The sequence below is a fragment of the Aquarana catesbeiana genome, linkage group LG04, assembly GCF_042186555.1.
Source record: "Aquarana catesbeiana isolate 2022-GZ linkage group LG04, ASM4218655v1, whole genome shotgun sequence".
In the NCBI taxonomy this organism is placed as follows: domain Eukaryota; kingdom Metazoa; phylum Chordata; class Amphibia; order Anura; family Ranidae; genus Aquarana; species Aquarana catesbeiana.
The window spans coordinates 264,449,552-264,469,153 of record NC_133327.1 but is presented as its reverse complement, the minus strand read 5'-3'; the positions used below and the strand labels follow the sequence as shown (position 1 = coordinate 264,469,153).

The window sequence follows — 19,602 nt, the reverse complement described above, 5'->3', positions numbered from 1 at the left end:
ATGTTCTCGGTCTCTGATCATCATTCCTCTAGTATGTCTGCAGTCTGTGACAGACCTATCTAGCACTACATATAATGGACATTACAATGAAGACCTTTTGTGATGATAAGGGCCACAATTTGGGCCCCTAATACCTGATAAGTTGACCACCACAGATGTAAACTAACATTCCTAAACCTGAATATAGACTTAGTGCTGAGAGGAAGGCATAATGTCACCTTAGAGAGTATTTAAGACCCGGTATATTACTTGGGCATGGGATCCATAATCTTTCCCAGGCACAAAGCAGCTAATTTGAATATAAACAGAGGTAATTGCAGGCACCGCAAAGATCTTCACGTTACCGGTAATATTAATTGATTCACTTTTGGTTCACTGTAAGCACAGGCTAGCAGGGTGTTGGAACTGGAAATTCACATCCCTCTTTCACAGTAAAGACCTAAAGAATTAAAAGAATATTTGGTGTTTATTAAAACTGAACTCCAGGTATGATCTTAACTGCATTCCTACATTGATTTAGCTTGGATCAATGTAAGTGTGTATTTTTCATACCCGAGGGGCCGTTGTATATGATGATAATCACTGTAGTAGTCAGCACTACTACAGAGATCTCTGCTATATTTGGGGGTAGCAGCTAATTTTCATGGTCAGTTATTACCAACTAAATACATTTATATAATTCACTCGTAAAAGATTCCTCTATGAATCTTACATTATGTATTTTTGTTTCAGATGTCTTACAGACAACAATGACACAGACATCTGCAAAAATTATTTCAGAAGCAACATCAGTTTCTCTTTCTTCTGAATCTACTGGTAGATCAACATCTCATGTGAACCCTACAGCTTCCAGTTCAGCTCTTACAAATGAGATCACAAGCAACAAAACTGTGGAATCACCCACAGCACCAGCTGCTGGAACAACAGCATTATATCTTAATACCACTATGATTGTAGCTAGCACAACAGACAGTGCAACAGAAGATGTTCATTCAACCCAGGGCTCACATTCTAGTACTACATTTTCTAGCAATGATAGTGTGACAACAGCATCAAGTACCAATGATGAAAACTCAACATTGCATATAAATACCACATTACCAACAGTAGGGCCCACTGTAACAGTGAGTGTGCATCCATCAGCCTCTGAATATAAAACAACCATTAACATTATATCTACAGAACCACCAAGTACACCATCTATATTGACATCAGAACCAACCATTTCTCTATCCCATTCTACTGAGAACCACAGTTCATCTGCTGTTTTTTCCACACCAGAACCCAGAACAGGTCCAATACCTATCGCAGAGTTCACCAGTATATCTGCTTCCTCATCTACTGAGAAAATCACTACTTATCAGTCAGCATCCAAATTGCAAACAGCTATGTTGACTGTTACTGCTGGAAGTGCCCCTTCTTCTGTAATAACTGAACAGTCTACTGAATTAAATTCTATCCCATCTGAGACTACCTTAAATGAACCAGCTGATTTTTCTCATCTAACATCACCAAAGGCAACAATAATGGAAACATTGAGTACAAATATGATTTCAGCTTCAGAAGCAACAAGCAAATCCGGGTTATTGACCTCTGAATATGAAAAAGACTTTGATATTACATCTACAAAACCATTGACTACATTTTCTACATTTACATCAGAACCCCAGATGTCTTTATCCTCATCTACTGATGCCTCCAGTACCGCTACTATTGTATCAACATTGAAACCCAGACCAACTTCCATATATAACTCAGATTTCAGCAGTATATCTCCTTCCTCATCTACTAAGAAAATCACTACTTATCAGTCATCATCCAAATTCCAAACAACCACGTTGACTGAAAAAACTGATGAAAGTGATGGTTCCCCTGCTTCCTTAACAACTGAACAGTCTAATGATCTGCATTCTATCTCATTTGAGACTACCTCAAAGGAACCATCTATTGTTTCACATTTAACATCTCCAAAGGCTACAATAATGGAAACATTGAGTACAAATATGATTTCAGCTTCAGAAGTAACAAGCAGATCTGGGTTATCGCCCTCTGAATATCAAACAACCTTTTATATTACATCTACAAAACCAATGACTACTTTATCTACATTTACATCAGAATCCGGCATGTCTTTATCCTCGTCTACTGAAGCCCCCAGTACCTCTACTATTCTATCCACATTGGAACCCAGACCAACTCCCATATATACCTCCGATTTCTCCAGTATATCTGCTTCCTCATCTACAGAGAAAATCACTACTTATGAGTCAGAATTCAAATTGCAAACAACTATGTTGAGTGAAAGAACTGCTGAAAGTAAAAGTGCATCTGCTACCTTAACAACTGAACAGTCTACTGAATTAGATTCTATTCCATCTGAGACTACCTCAAACAAACCATCTGATTTTTCACATCTAACATCATCAGAGGCAACCGTAATGGAAACATTGAGTACAAATATGATTTCAGCTTCAGAAGTAACAAGCACATCCGGGTTATTGACCTCTGAATATCAAACAGACTTTGATATTACATCTGCAAAACCATTGACTAGATTATCTACATTTACATCAGAACCCCAGATGTCTTTATCCTCATCTACTGACAGCTCCAGTACCGCTACTATTGTATCAACATTGAAACCCAGACCAACTTCCATATATAACTCAGATTTCAGCAGTATATCTCCTTCCTCATCTACTAAGAAAATCACTACTTATCAGTCATCATCCAAATTCCAAACAACCACGTTGACTGAAAAAACTGATGAAAGTGATGGTTCCCCTGCTTCCTTAACAACTGAACAGTCTAATGAATTGCATTCTATCTCATTTGAGACTACCTCAAAGGAACCATCTATTGTTTCACATTTAACATCTCCAAAGGCTACAATAATGGAAACATTGAGTACAAATATGATTTCAGCTTCAGAAGTAACAAGCAGATCTGGGTTATCGACCTCTGAATATCAAACAACCTTTGATATTACATCTACAAAACCAATGACTACTTTATCTACATTTACATCAGAATCCGGCATGTCTTTATCCTCGTCTACTGAAGCCCCCAGTACCTCTACTATTCTATCCACATTGGAACCCAGACCAACTCCCATATATACCTCCGATTTCACCAGTATATCTGCTTCCTCATCTACAGAGAAAATCACTACTTATGAGTCAGAATTCAAATTGCAAACAACTATGTTGAGTGAAAGAACTGCTGAAAGTAAAAGTGCATCTGCTACCTTAACAACTGAACAGTCTACTGAATTACATTCTATTCCATCTGAGACTACCTCAAACAAACCATCTGATTTTTCACATCTAACATCATCAGAGGCAACCGTAATGGAAACATTGAGTACAAATATGATTTCAGCTTCAGAAGTAACAAGCACATCCGGGTTATTGACCTCTGAATATCAAACAGACTTTGATATTACATCTGCAAAACCATTGACTAGATTATCTACATTTACATCAGAACCCCAGATGTCTTTATCCTCATCTACTGACAGCTCCAGTACCTCTACTATTGTATCCACATTGGAACCCAGACCAAGTCCCATATATACCTCAGATTTCAGCCGTATGTCTCCTTCCTCTTCTACTGAGAAAATCACTACTTATGAGTCATCATCCAAATTCCAAACAACTATGTTGACTGAAAAAACTGATGAAAGTGATAGTTCCCCTGTTTCCTTAACAACTAACCAGTCTACTGAATTGCATTCTATCTCATTTGAGACTACCTCAAAGGAACCATCTGATGTTTCACATTTAACATCTCCAAAAGCAACAATGATGGAAACATTGCGTACAAATATGATTTCAGCTTCAGCAGTAACAAGCAGATCTGGGTTATCGACCTCTGAATATCAAACAACCTTTGATATTACATCTACAAAACCAATGACTACTTCATCTACATTTACATCAGAACCCGGCATGTCTTTATCCTTGTCTACTGAAGCCCCCAGTACCTCTACTATTCTATCCACTCTGGAACCCAGACCAACTCCCATATATACCTCTGATTTCACCAGTATATCTGCTTCCTCATCTACTGAGAAAATCACTACTTATGAGTCAGAATTCAAACTGCAAACAACTATGTTGAGTGAAAGAACTGCTGAAAGTGAAAGGGCCACTGCTTCCTCAACAACTGAACAGTCTACTGAATTACATTCTATTCCATCTGAGACTACCTCAAACAAACCATCTGATTTTTCATATCTAGCATCTCCAAAGGCAACAGTAATGGAAACATTGAGTACAAATATGACTTCAGCTTCAGAAGCAACAAGCAAATCTGGGTTATCGACCTCTGAATATCAAACAACCTTTGATATTACATCTACAAAACCATTGACTACATTATCTACATTTACATCAGAACCCCAGATGTCTTTTTCCTCATCTACTGACAGCTCCAGTACCGCTACTAATTTATCCACATTGGAACCCAAACCAACTCCCATATACATCTCAGATTTCACCAGTATATCTGCTTCTTCATCTACTGAGAAAATCACTAGTTATGAGTCAGCATCTAAATTCCAAACAACTATGTTGACTGAAAAAACGTCTAAAAGTGAAAGTTCCCCTGCTTCTCTAACAACTGAACAGTCTACTGAATTACATTCTATCCCATCTGAGACTACCTCAAATGAACCATCTGATTTTTCACATCTAACATCGCCAACGGCAACAATGATGGAAAAATTGAGTACAAATATGATTTCAGCTTCAGAAGTAACAAGCAGATCTGGTTTATCGACCTCTGAACATCAAACAACCTTTGACTTTACATCTACAAAACCAATGACTACTTTATCAACATTTAAATCAGAGCCCGGCATGTCTATATCCTCTTTTACTGACGCCTCAAGTACCTCTACTATTGTATCCACATTGGATCCCAGACCAATTCTCATATATACCTCAGATTTCAGCAGTATATCTCCTTCCTCATCTACTGAGAAAATCACTACTTATGAGTCATCATCCAAATTGCAAACAACTATGTTGACTGAACAAACTGCTGTTTTGAATTCAACAGCATTTCAGAGTTATTCATCGTTATCATCGCCACAAACAGGTACATTTATCTTTTCATGTAATAAATGCATAAACAATTATGACCTATTTGTTTTCCTTGCTGCAGATGATCTATTCAGATTGTTTCTCTCAGAGATCCTTCACATTTGTATTACCAAATTAATTCCTCCTTTGCTTTTGCTGCAAAGTATTAAATTTTTTAGCAAAGAAAATAATTAAGAGTCAATAATATTTATTCAGTTTAAATATGTCCATGTTTAGTTTTTAATGTCAGTCCTAAACCTCATAGAACTGGATGGAAAAAATAATATAATATATAATATATAATATAATAATGTATTTTTCTCTTGGCAGTTATAAACTTGTGTCTCAGAAATTCTTGTTTGAATGGTGCAACTTGTATAAGTTCTCTGAACTCCTTTTCCTGTTCATGCCCCATGGGATACAGTGGAAAGTTATGTGAAATTGGTGAGTGCATCAGAATATACTGTATGTGTTATTTATGTCATTTATTGCACTAGAAACACCTGAGAATGTATTTCTGCTGGGAATTGGTCATTTAGATCCCTAGATCTAATTTTATGGAAAAAGATGATTACTTATAGTATAATTAAACTGGATTTATGTTTATATGAAGCCTGGTGCAAACAAAAGTCCAAAGCGATTGAACCTGTGGGCTCATTGCATATATGGTCATCCCAGGTTCTGAGAACAAGCATATTCACATGCTTGTTTTCATCCATGGTTAATTTTCAGGTGCTCAGGTATATCCAAAACCTGGGCATACTAAATACAAATATCAGCCACAACTTTTGCTGGTGATCCCTATCTCATCTGCTTCCACATCTGACACATTCCTCTTGGTCACCAACTGGAATAGGTGGCCTGACTTGCCAAAGCTCAGGTTGTGCTCTGCAGATAAATCAATAAACTGGTAGCCCATGAGGCTACCTATTGAATGTGGTGGCCTAAAATAAGGTAGGAGGGGCAGTGTCCATGGTTTGGAGATACCTACGCATTCTAAAAATAAATGTAAGATGGTCAATGTGAAGGTACTGCTCAAGGCAATCTCACACATTCACATATGAGTCCATACAAGATAATATTATAAGATGGTAAACTACAGCACTATTGACAGCGTGCACTGAGCACTGTTGTCTGCTGTCATTCTGGAGTTCAAAAAGGTATTATTTGGGAAAATCTGAACATGTGATTAGGGCATCTGCCATGTGATGACTGTTTCTATTGTCCTCCATGCAAGCTAGGCATTGCCTGTTGTTCAGAATGACATTTCTTTTTATACCTTTATAGAAGTTGATGATTGCGCAAGTGCCCCTTGTAAGAATGGTGCAGTCTGTATAAACAAAGTGAATGCTTACTCTTGTCTGTGCCAGAAAGGCTGGACTGGCAGCATCTGTACTACAGGTAAGGGGAGACTGAATTTTCTATTCATCTGCAGAAAGTAGATGAGCTGTGCAGATGACAGCAAGAATTATATTGTCTGTGTTTCTTCCAGATGTGGATGAATGTTCTCAAGGTCTCAATATTTGTGACCAGCATGCAATGTGCACCAATACACTTGGATCCTACAATTGTACCTGTAACAGTGGCTATAGGGGAGACGGCTTTACCTGTACTGGTAAGTGTACTGCTCACCTACTTGGCCTGAGCATGCAGCTTTTTTTATCTTACATTTTTTTTCTACTAGTTTATTTTTTTTTGCTCTATAATTGTGTTAACTATTCATAGTGTAACTCCACTTTCACGGGAAAGAAATTACATATTAAAAAAAAATAATATAGCATATACAATTGCAAAATAAGCCATATTGTACAATAACATAATTCTAATTACATTTCCTTTTTAATCTGCAATGCTGAAGTTTTCTGTAATATGTAAGGCAATATAGCAACCTGGAGGCATTCTGTACACAGACGGCGTACGGAATGCCCCCCCCTAGATATGCTATTTCCTGCTTGTGTGATTGACACACTGATTTTCCCAGAAGTCTGCACAAAGATTCAAATCACATTTTGGGCATTCTCTGCAACAAACTTTTCTGATTTGGTGAGATACTCCCAAAAGTTTAATCACATCAAAAGGGATTCAGACCCTGCCACTTTCCTCACTAGAACCCTGCAAGTACAGCAGTTGATTGATAATTACTGTCACTTCTATTCACATTCACTTTGCACAACCACAAACAAACAGCTATTCCTTCAGAATAACAAAAGGTAGGAATCTGCAACAAAGTCTTTTAAAATCCTTGCAATGTACATAGATCACCCAGAGGGGAATGCTTTTTTCTTAACAAAGTTGAGAAAATTTTACCCCCTTCCTGACCAGAGAACTTTTTACAATTTGGCACTGCGCCGCTTTAACTGACAACTGTGCGGTCGTTTGACGCTGTACCCGAACAAAATTTGCGTCCTTTTTTTTCACAAATAGGGCTTTCTTTTGGTGGTATTTGATCACCTCTGCGGTTTTTATTTTTTGTGCTATAAACAAAAAAAGTGCGACAATTTTGAAAAAAGAAATAGTTTTTCCTTTTTGCTATAATAAATATCCCCAAAAGTTTTTGTAAAAAACTAATTTCTTCATCAGTTTATATATATTCTTCTACATATTTTTGGTAAAAAAAAACCGCAATAAGCGTATATTGATTCGTTTGTGCAAAAATTATAGCGTCTGCAAACTATGGGAAAGATTTATGGCATTTTTATGGTTTTTTTTTTTTTACTAGTAATGGCGGTGATCTGCAATTTTCAGCAGTGTTGAGACATTGCGACGGACAGATCGGAACCTTTTGACACTTTTTTTGGGACCATTGGCATTTATACAGCGATCAGTGCTGTAAAAATGCACTGATTACTGTGTAAATGTCACTGGCAGGGAAGGGGTTAACACTAGGGGGGATCAAGGGGTTAAATGTGTGTTCCCTCAGCATGTTCTAACTGTGTGGGGATGAGAGTGACTAGGAGAGGAGCCATATCGTTTTTTCTACTTCGTAGGAAGAAACAATATGGCTCCTCTCCTCTGACAGTACAGAGATTTGTGTGTTTACACAATCCCTGCATGGTGCATTCGTGCGTGGCCAGCGGCGTTCATGCCCACCAGCAATGCACAGCGCACGCCTCCGGTGGCCGAAAACGTGTAGGACGTACCCCTACGGGATTTCCCCCAGGAAAGCCATTGTGCCGCAGTATATCTGCGTGACACGGTCGGCAAGTGGTTAAAGAAAATCTATAGTCGCAGCATTCATTTTTTGACATTAGTATTGTAACAGCAATACAAACAATACTTTTTTTGACAATTGAAGCTAATATATTGAAAAATATATTTTCATTATGTGAGTGCTGCATTTCTACTGGCATCTCTTTCCACAACTTCCTGTAGTCTCTAGATGCTTTGCAGCTTCTCTTCTGCTGATCAATTTTAATTGCTAAGGAGTATATGTTCCATGGTACCTTGCTGCCTGCAAGCTGTGATTCCTCTACTGACTTGGCCTCCTAAAACTCCTCCTCTGAGTACCTCTGTAGTTCAGAAGACAGGCTCTTTAAAATGTGTGACACAGCAATGCCTACTCACAGGGCATAATGAATATATGTCACAGAATACAAGGAAGTAAATGTGTGGGGATTGAAATACAACGTGGAAATGAATATATGGTTCATATTTTGACCATAGATATGATTTATTTCTGGAAACTTGATTGTAGGTTGCAGATGGTTTTTGCAGAGATAATTCCTGTAATGAATTAACATTGGGGATTCATACTAAATAAGATTCCACTGTGATTTCTTTTATTCAGAAATACGTTTATTCAGCTATGGCCCTTCAGCAGGGGACAGCAAAGCAACAAAACGCCTCAGTGACTTTGTTTCTCCTTTAATTAATGTCCCTGTTGGTTTTCCATTTGACTCCGCATTTTATAACAACCTATACGTAAGTATGAAATCCATTGTAAGATGTATTTGTGAAAGCTGACAACTGTTTAATTACCTATCAAATGTATGTGTCTATTTAACTTAAGCCATATAAGATAATGTTAAGATGTGATCATTTTCTTTGTGTTTTCCAGTTCACAGATAATGGTGTTATTGTTTTTCAACGCAACATATATGACCGCACCTATGCACTGAGTTATCCTTACACAACCTTCGAAAGCAATGATCCATATACACCCCCAATTCTAGCTGCCTTCTGGGCTGATGTTGATCTCTCTGGTTTCGGGGATATCTTTTATCAGGTAATGTCATGTAGGCTATTGGACAGTTACAAAATGATTCAATACTCTTTGAAAGGTCGGTTCACCGAAAAGTGATATTTATTGGTAGAGCATGGTTGATTGAGTAAACTCTAGGCTTTTTTATTCATCTTGGATTCTCCAACAGAGAGATCTTCCTGCCACTATTTCCAACTCTGAACCTTGAGTGTTCCCACCCGTCTTAGACCTTTCTAGTATCTCTATTAGTATTTCCCCTATTAAATAAATTAAAACATCTAACAGACTGGGACCCCGCATAATGGCTATAGCAGGTATGCAGACCCAAGAACCCAAAACACAGAGAGCTATAGAAATAAAAAACCCAAGACATAGAAAAAACTGTCAGGTGATTTAACCCTCCAGCATCTAGCAATGAACCATCAAATTTAGACAAACACGTTTTTATTGTTTTTTTAAAAGAATAATACAATGAAGAACAAAGATAGCATACCATATCTCCACCGAAGGGTAATCCAGTTGTATACTGCAGGGAGAATATAATGGTATAGGAAGAAAAAACTGTAGTAGCAGAAGGGAGACATCCCATGTAATTGAGTAAGTCATAGTAATCTTGAGGGATGGGAGAGAACAAATGTACTATGAATCTCTATTTATTGAAATATCATATTCTCCAGAGGATAAGATAAGAAGAAGAGATTAGAGATAAAGAGGCAAGAAAGGGGAAAGAGGGAGTGCAGGGATTTGACGTAGGTCTGTAAGTAAAAGTTGGCAGTGGATCTCGCGCAGTGGTGGGGATGTCAGGAGGGAACCTCTAGTGACAGCAGAAATGCTAAAAAAGACAGTGATAGAAAAGCAGATATGAAAGCAGTAAGAAAATGAATGGGATCACAATAATGGACCTCAGCGAAGGTCTTCCAAAAAGTTATGTAATTGGGGAGAGTCCTTGAACATCATCCATACCAGCCAGACCCTTTTGAACTTCTCATTGGTGTTATGTTTTTCAGCCACCAATTCTTCCATATGCATAATGTCATGAGCTGGTCTGAAGCCATTCAGGGAATGAAGATTTCCAGTGTCTAGGAATCAATTCTTTAACCACAAAAATAAAAAAACATCAGGTGAATAGGAAACCAATTCCTGGGTAAATAGATTGTAGAGAAGAAACAACAGAACCCCAAAGCTTTATCGTGGGGGGTGCATGCCCACCAGATATGAAGAAGAGTGCCATGGGAGGATTGACAAAGCCAACAAGAATCCAAGTGAGATGGGAAAATTGGGTGCACTCTGGAGGGGGTAGGGTACCATCTTGAGAGTTACGTTCTTGGGTGGCTCCGGCCATGGACAGTATATGGGTATGAAACATTGACTTTAGGTGTCCCTTTATTTAAAACATAATTAAATGCTTAGTATTTGTTATAGCAATTTCAACTAATTAAACCATGCTTAGCACACCAGGCTTCACTAGGCTTCACCTTATTTACCAAGCGAAGGGAACATTTGTTTTACAAAGTGAACAGCCTCTAACTCTTTAGTAATTAACCCCATATATCTTATGATTTGCAAGAGAGAGACCAAAGAAAAGTATAATTAACAGATATTTGTCACTCATAATTTTGCTCTCCCTTTATGTCACTCTCTCCAAAATTGCTCACAGGTCTTCTGTTTGAAGGTTTTGTCTAATTGACTTCACTTGAATAATATAACTGTTAACTTCCACGGCACCTAGAAGACAGGTCTCATGTCATGTCAAATGGAATGTTGTATGCCTATTGAACTGCCACTGGGGTTCTTTAAACAATTTCGTAAATTAATAATGAGTTTTGCCTGGTAAGGGAAGCAACCTTACCTGGCTTATTCTATCTTACGCAGACATAAAATGAACTAAGGCCTGGGCCTCTCTGACATTAACCTATATTACAAAGCAATGACAATGGTGCTAATTCACAATTGAAACCATAATACAGGGTATTAAACTCTGGGTGTCCTTAGAAAAGACGACAGCAGGACAAAACTTAGCAGGATTGCCATGGATACCAGCAAAGCAGCGGGGTCTGTCAAGCTGGACATCACCACTCATATCAACCACGCTTATGGTTATGGGAAAGATTGAACATTACTGGAGACACACATCACCTTTAGCCCCTTTTCAGCAAATATCCTTGGTTCCTACCAGGGGAGGATATAGGATTTTTCAGAACTTGGAGCAGAGAAGGGAATGTGGGCTGCATTTACGTGGCCCCCTCAGACCGTATGCTCAGAGCAGTTACCCCAAAATGTGGTTGTTGGACCACTGGTGCTACTGACAACTCAGACTTTCTGAAAAGGCCGATCCCTAAATTGCAGGCAGTAACATCTCTTACAGAATTCTAATCCATGTGTGCCATAAACTGGCAAATCCAACACCTCCTGACTCACATGTATAAATTTATGTTGTCTCGCTGTTCGCAGCAAATCCTGTATTTTGTGGGAGAATGGGGACAGAAGTAGGTCTGCAAATGACTCCTGCCCAACTGTAAAAAAATGATTCAGTTATCACATGTCTCCTCCATCAGTTCTAAAACTCAGTAGATGTGTTATAGATTTTTCACACATTGGTATATGACTCCAAGGATGCGGGCAAAAACTTTTCCAGGCTCCTCATGCTGGAGAGGGTGCCCGCAAGAGGACTCTTTTTAGCATCTGATGGTCCTTCCCTAAGATACAGAAGTTCTGGAAAGCGATATCACCATGAATTAAAAAAACTACCCTCTCCTCTTCAAATTTGTATTTTTGGATTATTTTTTCTTTGTATCTTTGTTAGTTTCATTTTGGGATATGTATTTGGGTACATATAGTTGTTTTGAGCTCACTGGGATTACGGTATTGACTCCCGCTAGGGGTGATATTCTATTCCTCAATAATTGAACCAGTATTCCCATGTTCTTTTTGTTATTTTGATTGGTTTATCAATTAGGTGAGGATCCAAGACAGATATTATTGCTATTTTATATGTGATATACTGTATGCACTTTTCAACCTCTTGGTTGGTTTGATCTGTTCACAATTCAATGACACTAAAGTTGACACAATGTCCTTCTCTGTAATTATATCTGGTTATTTTAAATAAAAACTTTTTGAAAGCAAAAACAAAACCTACCCTCATACATATACAATTTACATATTTGCATGATATATTTCATGATGTCCCCTCACCTTTAAGAGTGTACAAAAGCAGTGTTATGCCGCACCCCCTGAAAAGCCTGATACCTCAGTTCTATAGACAGGACCACTGTTCTATGATCCAGGAATGGAAAAAGGAAGTAGACAAATAAAAAAATCAGAGAGATGGGTCATTAGATCATTAGAGAAAAACAGAACATTTTTGAGACATCTGTTTAGGCTGGATGTATTATTTCTTTGAAATTGATAAGTCTTATGCCCCATACACACGATAGGAATTTCCAATGGTAAATGTTCGATGTGAGCTTGTTGTCGGAAAGTCCGACCATGTGTATGCTTCATTGAACATTTGCTGTTGGAATTTCCGCACACAAATGTTTGAGAGCAGGTTCTCAAATTTTACGCCAACAAAACTTGTTGTTGGAAAGTCCGATCTTGTGTACACAAGTCCGTCGCACAAAAGTTCACGCATGCTCTGAATCAAGCAGAAGGAGCCGCACTGACTATTTATCTTCCTTTTTATAGTCCCATCGTATGTGTTGTATGTCACCGCGTTCTCACGTTCGGTATTTTTGGCCAACATTTGTGTGACCGTGTGTATGCAAGACAAGTTTGAGCCAACATCCTTCGGAAAAAAAATCCATGGTTTTGTTGTTGGAAAATCTGATCGTGTGTACAGGGCATAAGGGAGAGGCTTTGACCTCCTAATTGTCCTGCTACAGAACCCCGTGAACCTGGAACACAATTTAACATTAGTAGGCAGGATTAGTATCTATTTAACACACAAGTGAAACCTTTTATGACATTAATTGAAGGCACTGTATATGTCCGTGCCACCAGTTCTTCATTTCCCTTTCTGTTATCTTCCCCCTCTTACTGCTGCATTTATTTTTTGTTTATGTGCCAACAAATTACTCTGATGCATTAAAGGCACCGTGAGGTTGATTTACTAAAACTGGAAAGTGCAAAATCTGGTGCAGCTCTGCATAGAAACCAATTAGCTTCCTTTTTTTTTTTTATTTCTTGTCAAAGCTTAACTGACCAAGCTGAAGTTAGAAGCTGATTGGTTTCTGTGCACATCTGCAACCGATAATGCACTCTCCAGCTTTAGCAAATCAACCCCCGTCTAATGCTTAGTGCTGTCGCAACAAAGTTATAGCCTTTGATATAATTACATGCTCATTCTGTCTACTACTGATGGCATCACAATGCATATGATGTACTGTATGTTATTTTTGCTCATATTATGACATCACATAAATAAAAACAGAATATAAAAAAGGAATGTTGTATGATTAAAATAGTTTACATAAAATATTTTTATGAGTGTACCATTAGGATAAAATGTTAAAATATTAATATATACATACATGTACTTTTCTAATTATTGTATGACATTTTTACTCTCTTATGACAGGCTTATGACTTCCAGTCCTCCAATGTGAATACAGCATTTAAAGAATCATTGGAAAGCACGGTTGCTGCATATTTTAACTTAACTCAGTTTAAAGCTTTATGGGCTCTCAAAATAACATGGGACAATGTTCCTCCATTCAAGTCTGGGATTTATAACTCAAACGCTTATTGGAACACCCAAGTCAACAATGTGAGTGTTGTACTGTGCCAGTGATTATCCATACTGTTAGGATTGAATTCCCTGTGTATAGAAGGTTCTCAGTGTGTGTAGATGGATCTCAGCTCTTGTACCTTTGATATTATTATTTTGAAAGCAAAGTGGCCTTTTTAAAAGCTTGCATGAAAGGCATATTAGGTGTTATTGTCAGTGCACATCTAAATATGAATCTAGTAGCCCCATATAATACAAAATCCAAAGTGCAGTTAGCACTTAAAAGCAGCAAACAGATCTTTGATTGCTTGTTATGGTTTTTAACCACTTCAGCCCCAAGCCTATTTTTGACATTTTTTTGGTTACAAGTTAAAATCAGTATTTTTTACTAGAAAATTACTTAGAACCCCCAAACATATATATATATATATATATATATATATATATATATATATATATATATATATATATGTATATATATGTATATATATATATATATATATAAATTTTTAGCAAACACCCTAGAGGATAACATGGCGATCGTTACAATATTTTATGTCACATGGTATTTGCGCAGCAGTCTTTGAAACACATTTTTTTGGGAAAAAATACACTTTTTTAATTTAAAAATATGAAAACATTAAAGTTAACCCAAGTTATTTTGCATATTGTAAATAGATACCTAACATGTTACGATTTAAAATTGCACACACACGTAGAATGGCGACAAACTACGATAGGCGACGTTTACAATTCTTTAACGGTTACCTGTTCAGAGTTATAAAGAAGGTAGAATTTACTAGAATTATTGCTCTCCCTCTAACGATGGCGGCAATACCTCACATGTGTTATTTGAACACCGTTTACATTAGTGGACGCGACTTCCATATGCATTTTCTTCAGTGCGCGAGCTCGTGGGGACGAGGGTGCTTTAAAATTTCTTTCTTTTTTTCTTATTTATTTTATAATTTTTTATTTATTTAACACTGTCCCTTTAAAATAAATAAAAACATCTGATCACTTTTATTGCTGTCACAAGGGATGTAAACATCCCTTGTGACAATGATAGGTAGTGACAGGTACTCTTTATGGAGGGATCAGGAGTCTAAAAGACCCCAAATACCTCCTTTGCACTTCAAAGTATTCAAAACGCTGTGACGTTATTCCGTGTTTTTACATCGGAGACCTGATTGAAGCCGGCTGCCTTAGGGACTCCACACAGCCGGAGGACGTGCCGGATGGGAGACCCGGGCAGAGCGGCAGAAGGCGGCAGGAGGGGGGCATCCCCTCCCGCTCCTTATTTTAACTGCTGAGTTAGCCATTAGCCGCATTGGTTGTTATCATGAGATAGCCGACCGCTAGCTCCAAAGAAACGCTACCGAATACCAGTACCGGCATCACCCCGGTATAACCACTTTAACAAATGACGTACAAGTACGTGATTTTGCATGAAGTGGTTAAACTAGCACAATAAAAAAAAAAAAAAACTTAAAAAAGGAACAGCTTAAGTCCACTTTAACATTTTGTAAAAAGCAGTCCATTTTGATTATAATGCAACATGCAGAAAGCAAAGAAGAATAAAGTGCCAATCCACACTATTGCAGTGACCAGTGTTTTACCGCACAGTTCACCATTAGGACACAAGTAAAGCAATTGTATCCTATTCAAAACCGCAAAAGCCTGGAGCTGTGTGATATAGTAATAGCAATAGGAGCTGCATTATACTATTAACAAATATACATAATGAAATCCAGCACTACAGTAAAGGATACGCAATAAGCACCAGGGCCGATCCTTGGGTCACAGGCGCCTGGGTGCAGAAATATTTCTGGCGCCCCCACATGGGCATGGTCATTTTATTAACTCCTCCCCTTTACAAATATTTCTATGGCAAGGACTCAGCCACAGAGATGCTCCACCACGAAGTCTTCATTACCCTGGGATCCTTACAGGTACAAATTGGGACTTGGAGGGGGGCCTCTCTGATGGAGACAGAGAGCGCTTCTGTTAGAGAGTCTACAGGAGATGGTCAGAGACTGCAGACATAGTACACTAGATGGTCAGAGACTGCAGACATAGTACACTAGATGATCAGAGACTGCAGACATAGTACACTAGATGATCAGAGACTGCAGACATAGTACACTAGATGATCAGAGACTGCAGACATAGTACACTAGATGATCAGAGACTGCAGACATAGTACAGGAGATGGTCAGAGACTGCAGACATAATACAGGAGATGGTCAGAGACTGCAGACATAATACAGGAGATGGTCAGAGACTGCAGACATAATACAGGAGATGGTCAGAGACTGCAGACATAATACAGGAGATGGTCAGAGACTGCAGACATACTACGGGAGATGGTCAGAGACTGCAGACATAATACGGGAGATGGTCAGAGACTGCAGACATACTACGGGAGATGGTCAGAGACTGCAGACATACTACAGGAGATGATCCGAGACTGCAGACTAAGGATGAGCTCCGGCATGTTGGCAAGCTGCACGTGCAGAGCCCGCCAGGAAGTCGGCAATGCGCTGCGCTAATCACAAGCAGTGAGATATTTCCCGATCTCTGCAGCCGCACATCGGGAAATGTCTCACTGCTTGTGATTAGCGATGTGCAGTGCCGACTTCCTGCCAGGCTCTGCACGTGCAGCTTGCGAACATGCCTGAGCTCATCCTTACTGCAGACATAGTACAGGAGATCGTCCATTAGACCCCTTTCACACTGGAGGCATTTTTCAGGTGCTTTAGTGTTAAAAATAGCACCTGGAAAAAGCCTTATCTGCAATCCCAGTGTGAGAGCCTGAATGCTTTCACACTGGAGCAGAGCACTGGCACGACGTCCAAAAAATTCCTGCAAGTAGCTTCTTTGAGGCACTTTAGGAGCGGTGTATACACCGCTCCTAAAGTGCCCTTGCTCATTGAAATCAATGGGCAGTGCCTGCAAAGCGCCTCCGCAGTTGCGCCTTTGAACCCTTTAGTGGGGGTTAAATGTACCTCTAAAGCGACAGTAAAGCGCCACTAAAAGTAGCAGCGCATTACCACTGATGCCCCCGCACTGTCAGTGTGAAAGGGCTCTTAGAACATCTCATTAAACATCACATCTGTAAATGAACTACTAAGGTGCAGGAAGGTACAGGGGCTGTGTATCCTATTGTAATCTATCATACCATAAAACATCTCTTAGCAGGGGCAGCCCAGAGCACATCTAAAGGTGTGCAGAGGATGCCATTCCTACACACAGCACACTGACTCACCTCAGTTCTCTCTCCGTGCAGCCCGAGATAGAGATGGGAGGAGGAGGCATTCCAACTGGAGTTGGTAGAGACAGTGCGGGGTCCCAGTGAGAGGAATTCATTCCCGCACATCAGCACTCAGCAGCCACTGACTAGAACCCTCCCCCCCCAGCACTGCCAGGCTCACGCTGGAGTTCTGGACGGACACTCAAAAGGAGAGAAGGAGGGAGGGAAGAAGTCTGGCTCTTTGGAGCCCCCACATCTGCAGGCGCCTGGGTGCAAAGCACCCTTCGCACCCTGGGTAGGATCGGCCCTGATAAGCACATCCAGAACATTTAATATTTTTCTCTTTGGTTTTCTTTTTAGACAAACACTTTCCAAGCTGTCTTGGTTACTGATGGAATATATTCGTTTGCACTAATCCTGTTTGATGATGGAGGAATGAAGTGGATCTTCAACGCTCTCCCCACATTCCATCTGCCAAAAATGGGCTATCACAGGTAAAGACTTTCAGTAGAGTACCTTGCTCTTCCTCTTCTTTCAGCCTGTTTTACCTTCCACAGTAGTATTGGTAACTGCATGTAAATATGACAAACACATTTAGAATCATTCTCTCTTTCTAGTGGAATCCCTAGTGCACGTAATGTCAACAACTTCCCAGCTTTCAATGATCCACAGACAGACACATCTGTAAGCATCAAGCAGAGATACCGTCCAGATCAGTACATCGGCTACAACACAGGTGAGAAGAGGAAACATCGCTCAGGTAAAATGTTGTAAGTTTAACAGATACCATATTTATTTCTATCATTTTACCTTACTTTTCAAGGTAAAAAAGGAAGATGGGCATATCGTCTAGACAGCAACAGTCAGAGCACCATCAATTCAAGGCTACAATGTCTGCAGTGGTATTATAAAGGGGAAATTCCATATTGGCTCTCCAGCACATCTCCATGTCCATGTACTTACAATCAGGCAACTTTGGACTCCTCTTTCACTACTGAATTTAACATTTTGAACTATGGCTTTGATATCAAGAAGGCATCTGGTAATGTTTAATACTTGAATTTTCATTTGGAACACTGCATAAATCAATGGATAATAATGCAAATTGTTGCATGTGTGTCGTATATTAAAATTACATTAAGATTATGACTATTATGTGTAGAAAATAAAACTGCATACTATTTGTCCTATTTTTCATCAGTTACCCAGCATGAGATTCATAATTTATTGCTGAAACTTTAAAATCAAGCTTTATACAGATATTCACACAGAAAATGAAAATTGCAAGGCACAGAATATTGCAATACCCCATAGCAATACGTTTATATTAACATCAGATAAGTTCCTTGCTTGTAGAAGTTGGATGAAGTTATATTTGTTTGATGGGGAAAACTCACATTTATCAAGTCCCAACCTACCTTAAAGGTATAGGATGAGTCACAATACAGGGGACTGTAAAGAAATTTTAGGTGTTAGGAACATCTTTCTGTGGTTAATAGTCTGTGAATCACTGGAGTCCCTCTGCACCGAGTATACAGTTGTGCCATAAATATTTATTCATTATCATACTTATTCATTGTTGTCTATATAACTTTTTGAAAGGATGATGGTAATTTAATTACTATACACTGAATCTATTTAATGGCACATTCATACACCTTCTAATGGACAACTTATAGCATATTCATGCATTTGCTAAAACGGATTAATGTAACCAGTGTTACTTTATTCTAATAATTTGTCTGTTTCAGAACAATACTTGACAGTACAAAATATGTTCCCCTCCAGAAATGGGGCTGGGAGTAGATGTTACTATAGTAGCTGGAGTGGAGCCCTTGTTTACGGTGAAAAGGAGCGATACCTCCCAACTCCATGGACCTCCTTTAATACCTTCAAATATTACTCTAACCAAACAGCTTATAATAACTACTTCTGGAATACAGTTCTTCCTCCTCAAAGACAACTATACAAAGGTATTGAATTATATAATCATAAAAATGAAACAATATTCCATAATAATTGATAAATTAATTGTTCAAATAAACACTCTATCTTTATTTTTCAGTTGAGGAGATTGACCCCTACAACACTTGTTGCAGATATTCAGAATCCACTTACCTGTGTAACCTTTACAGACAGAAAAGACCTCTGGATTATTGTGACAACTATATCCCTCCACGCCTAGGTATGTAAAAGATCTGATTTCTTAAAGCCCTAGTGCCCACATTATAAACAAAAAAAAATAAAGGCAAATCCTTTTATTATAGATCAGATGCTAACTCTCCTCAAATTGAGTGGGTACTTTCTTTTGTAAAAAGAAAAGTGATAAAAC

At 38.7% G+C, this 19,602-nt stretch overlaps 1 protein-coding gene across 1 annotated transcript in view; it reads left to right on the top strand.

The window, feature by feature from the left end:
• Window positions 1-19,602, top strand: part of LOC141141227 (uncharacterized) — a 146,587-nt gene that overhangs the window by 43,808 nt on the left and 83,177 nt on the right. The window contains exons 24-34 of the mRNA XM_073628912.1: window positions 733-5,103; window positions 6,375-6,488; window positions 6,580-6,702; window positions 8,875-9,008; window positions 9,145-9,312; window positions 13,868-14,056; window positions 17,631-17,764; window positions 17,888-18,006; window positions 18,094-18,312; window positions 19,022-19,243; window positions 19,336-19,455. Coding sequence (XP_073485013.1) covers window positions 733-5,103; window positions 6,375-6,488; window positions 6,580-6,702; window positions 8,875-9,008; window positions 9,145-9,312; window positions 13,868-14,056; window positions 17,631-17,764; window positions 17,888-18,006; window positions 18,094-18,312; window positions 19,022-19,243; window positions 19,336-19,455 — 5,913 coding nt within the window. The remainder of the gene's footprint in view (window positions 1-732; window positions 5,104-6,374; window positions 6,489-6,579; window positions 6,703-8,874; window positions 9,009-9,144; window positions 9,313-13,867; window positions 14,057-17,630; window positions 17,765-17,887; window positions 18,007-18,093; window positions 18,313-19,021; window positions 19,244-19,335; window positions 19,456-19,602) is intronic.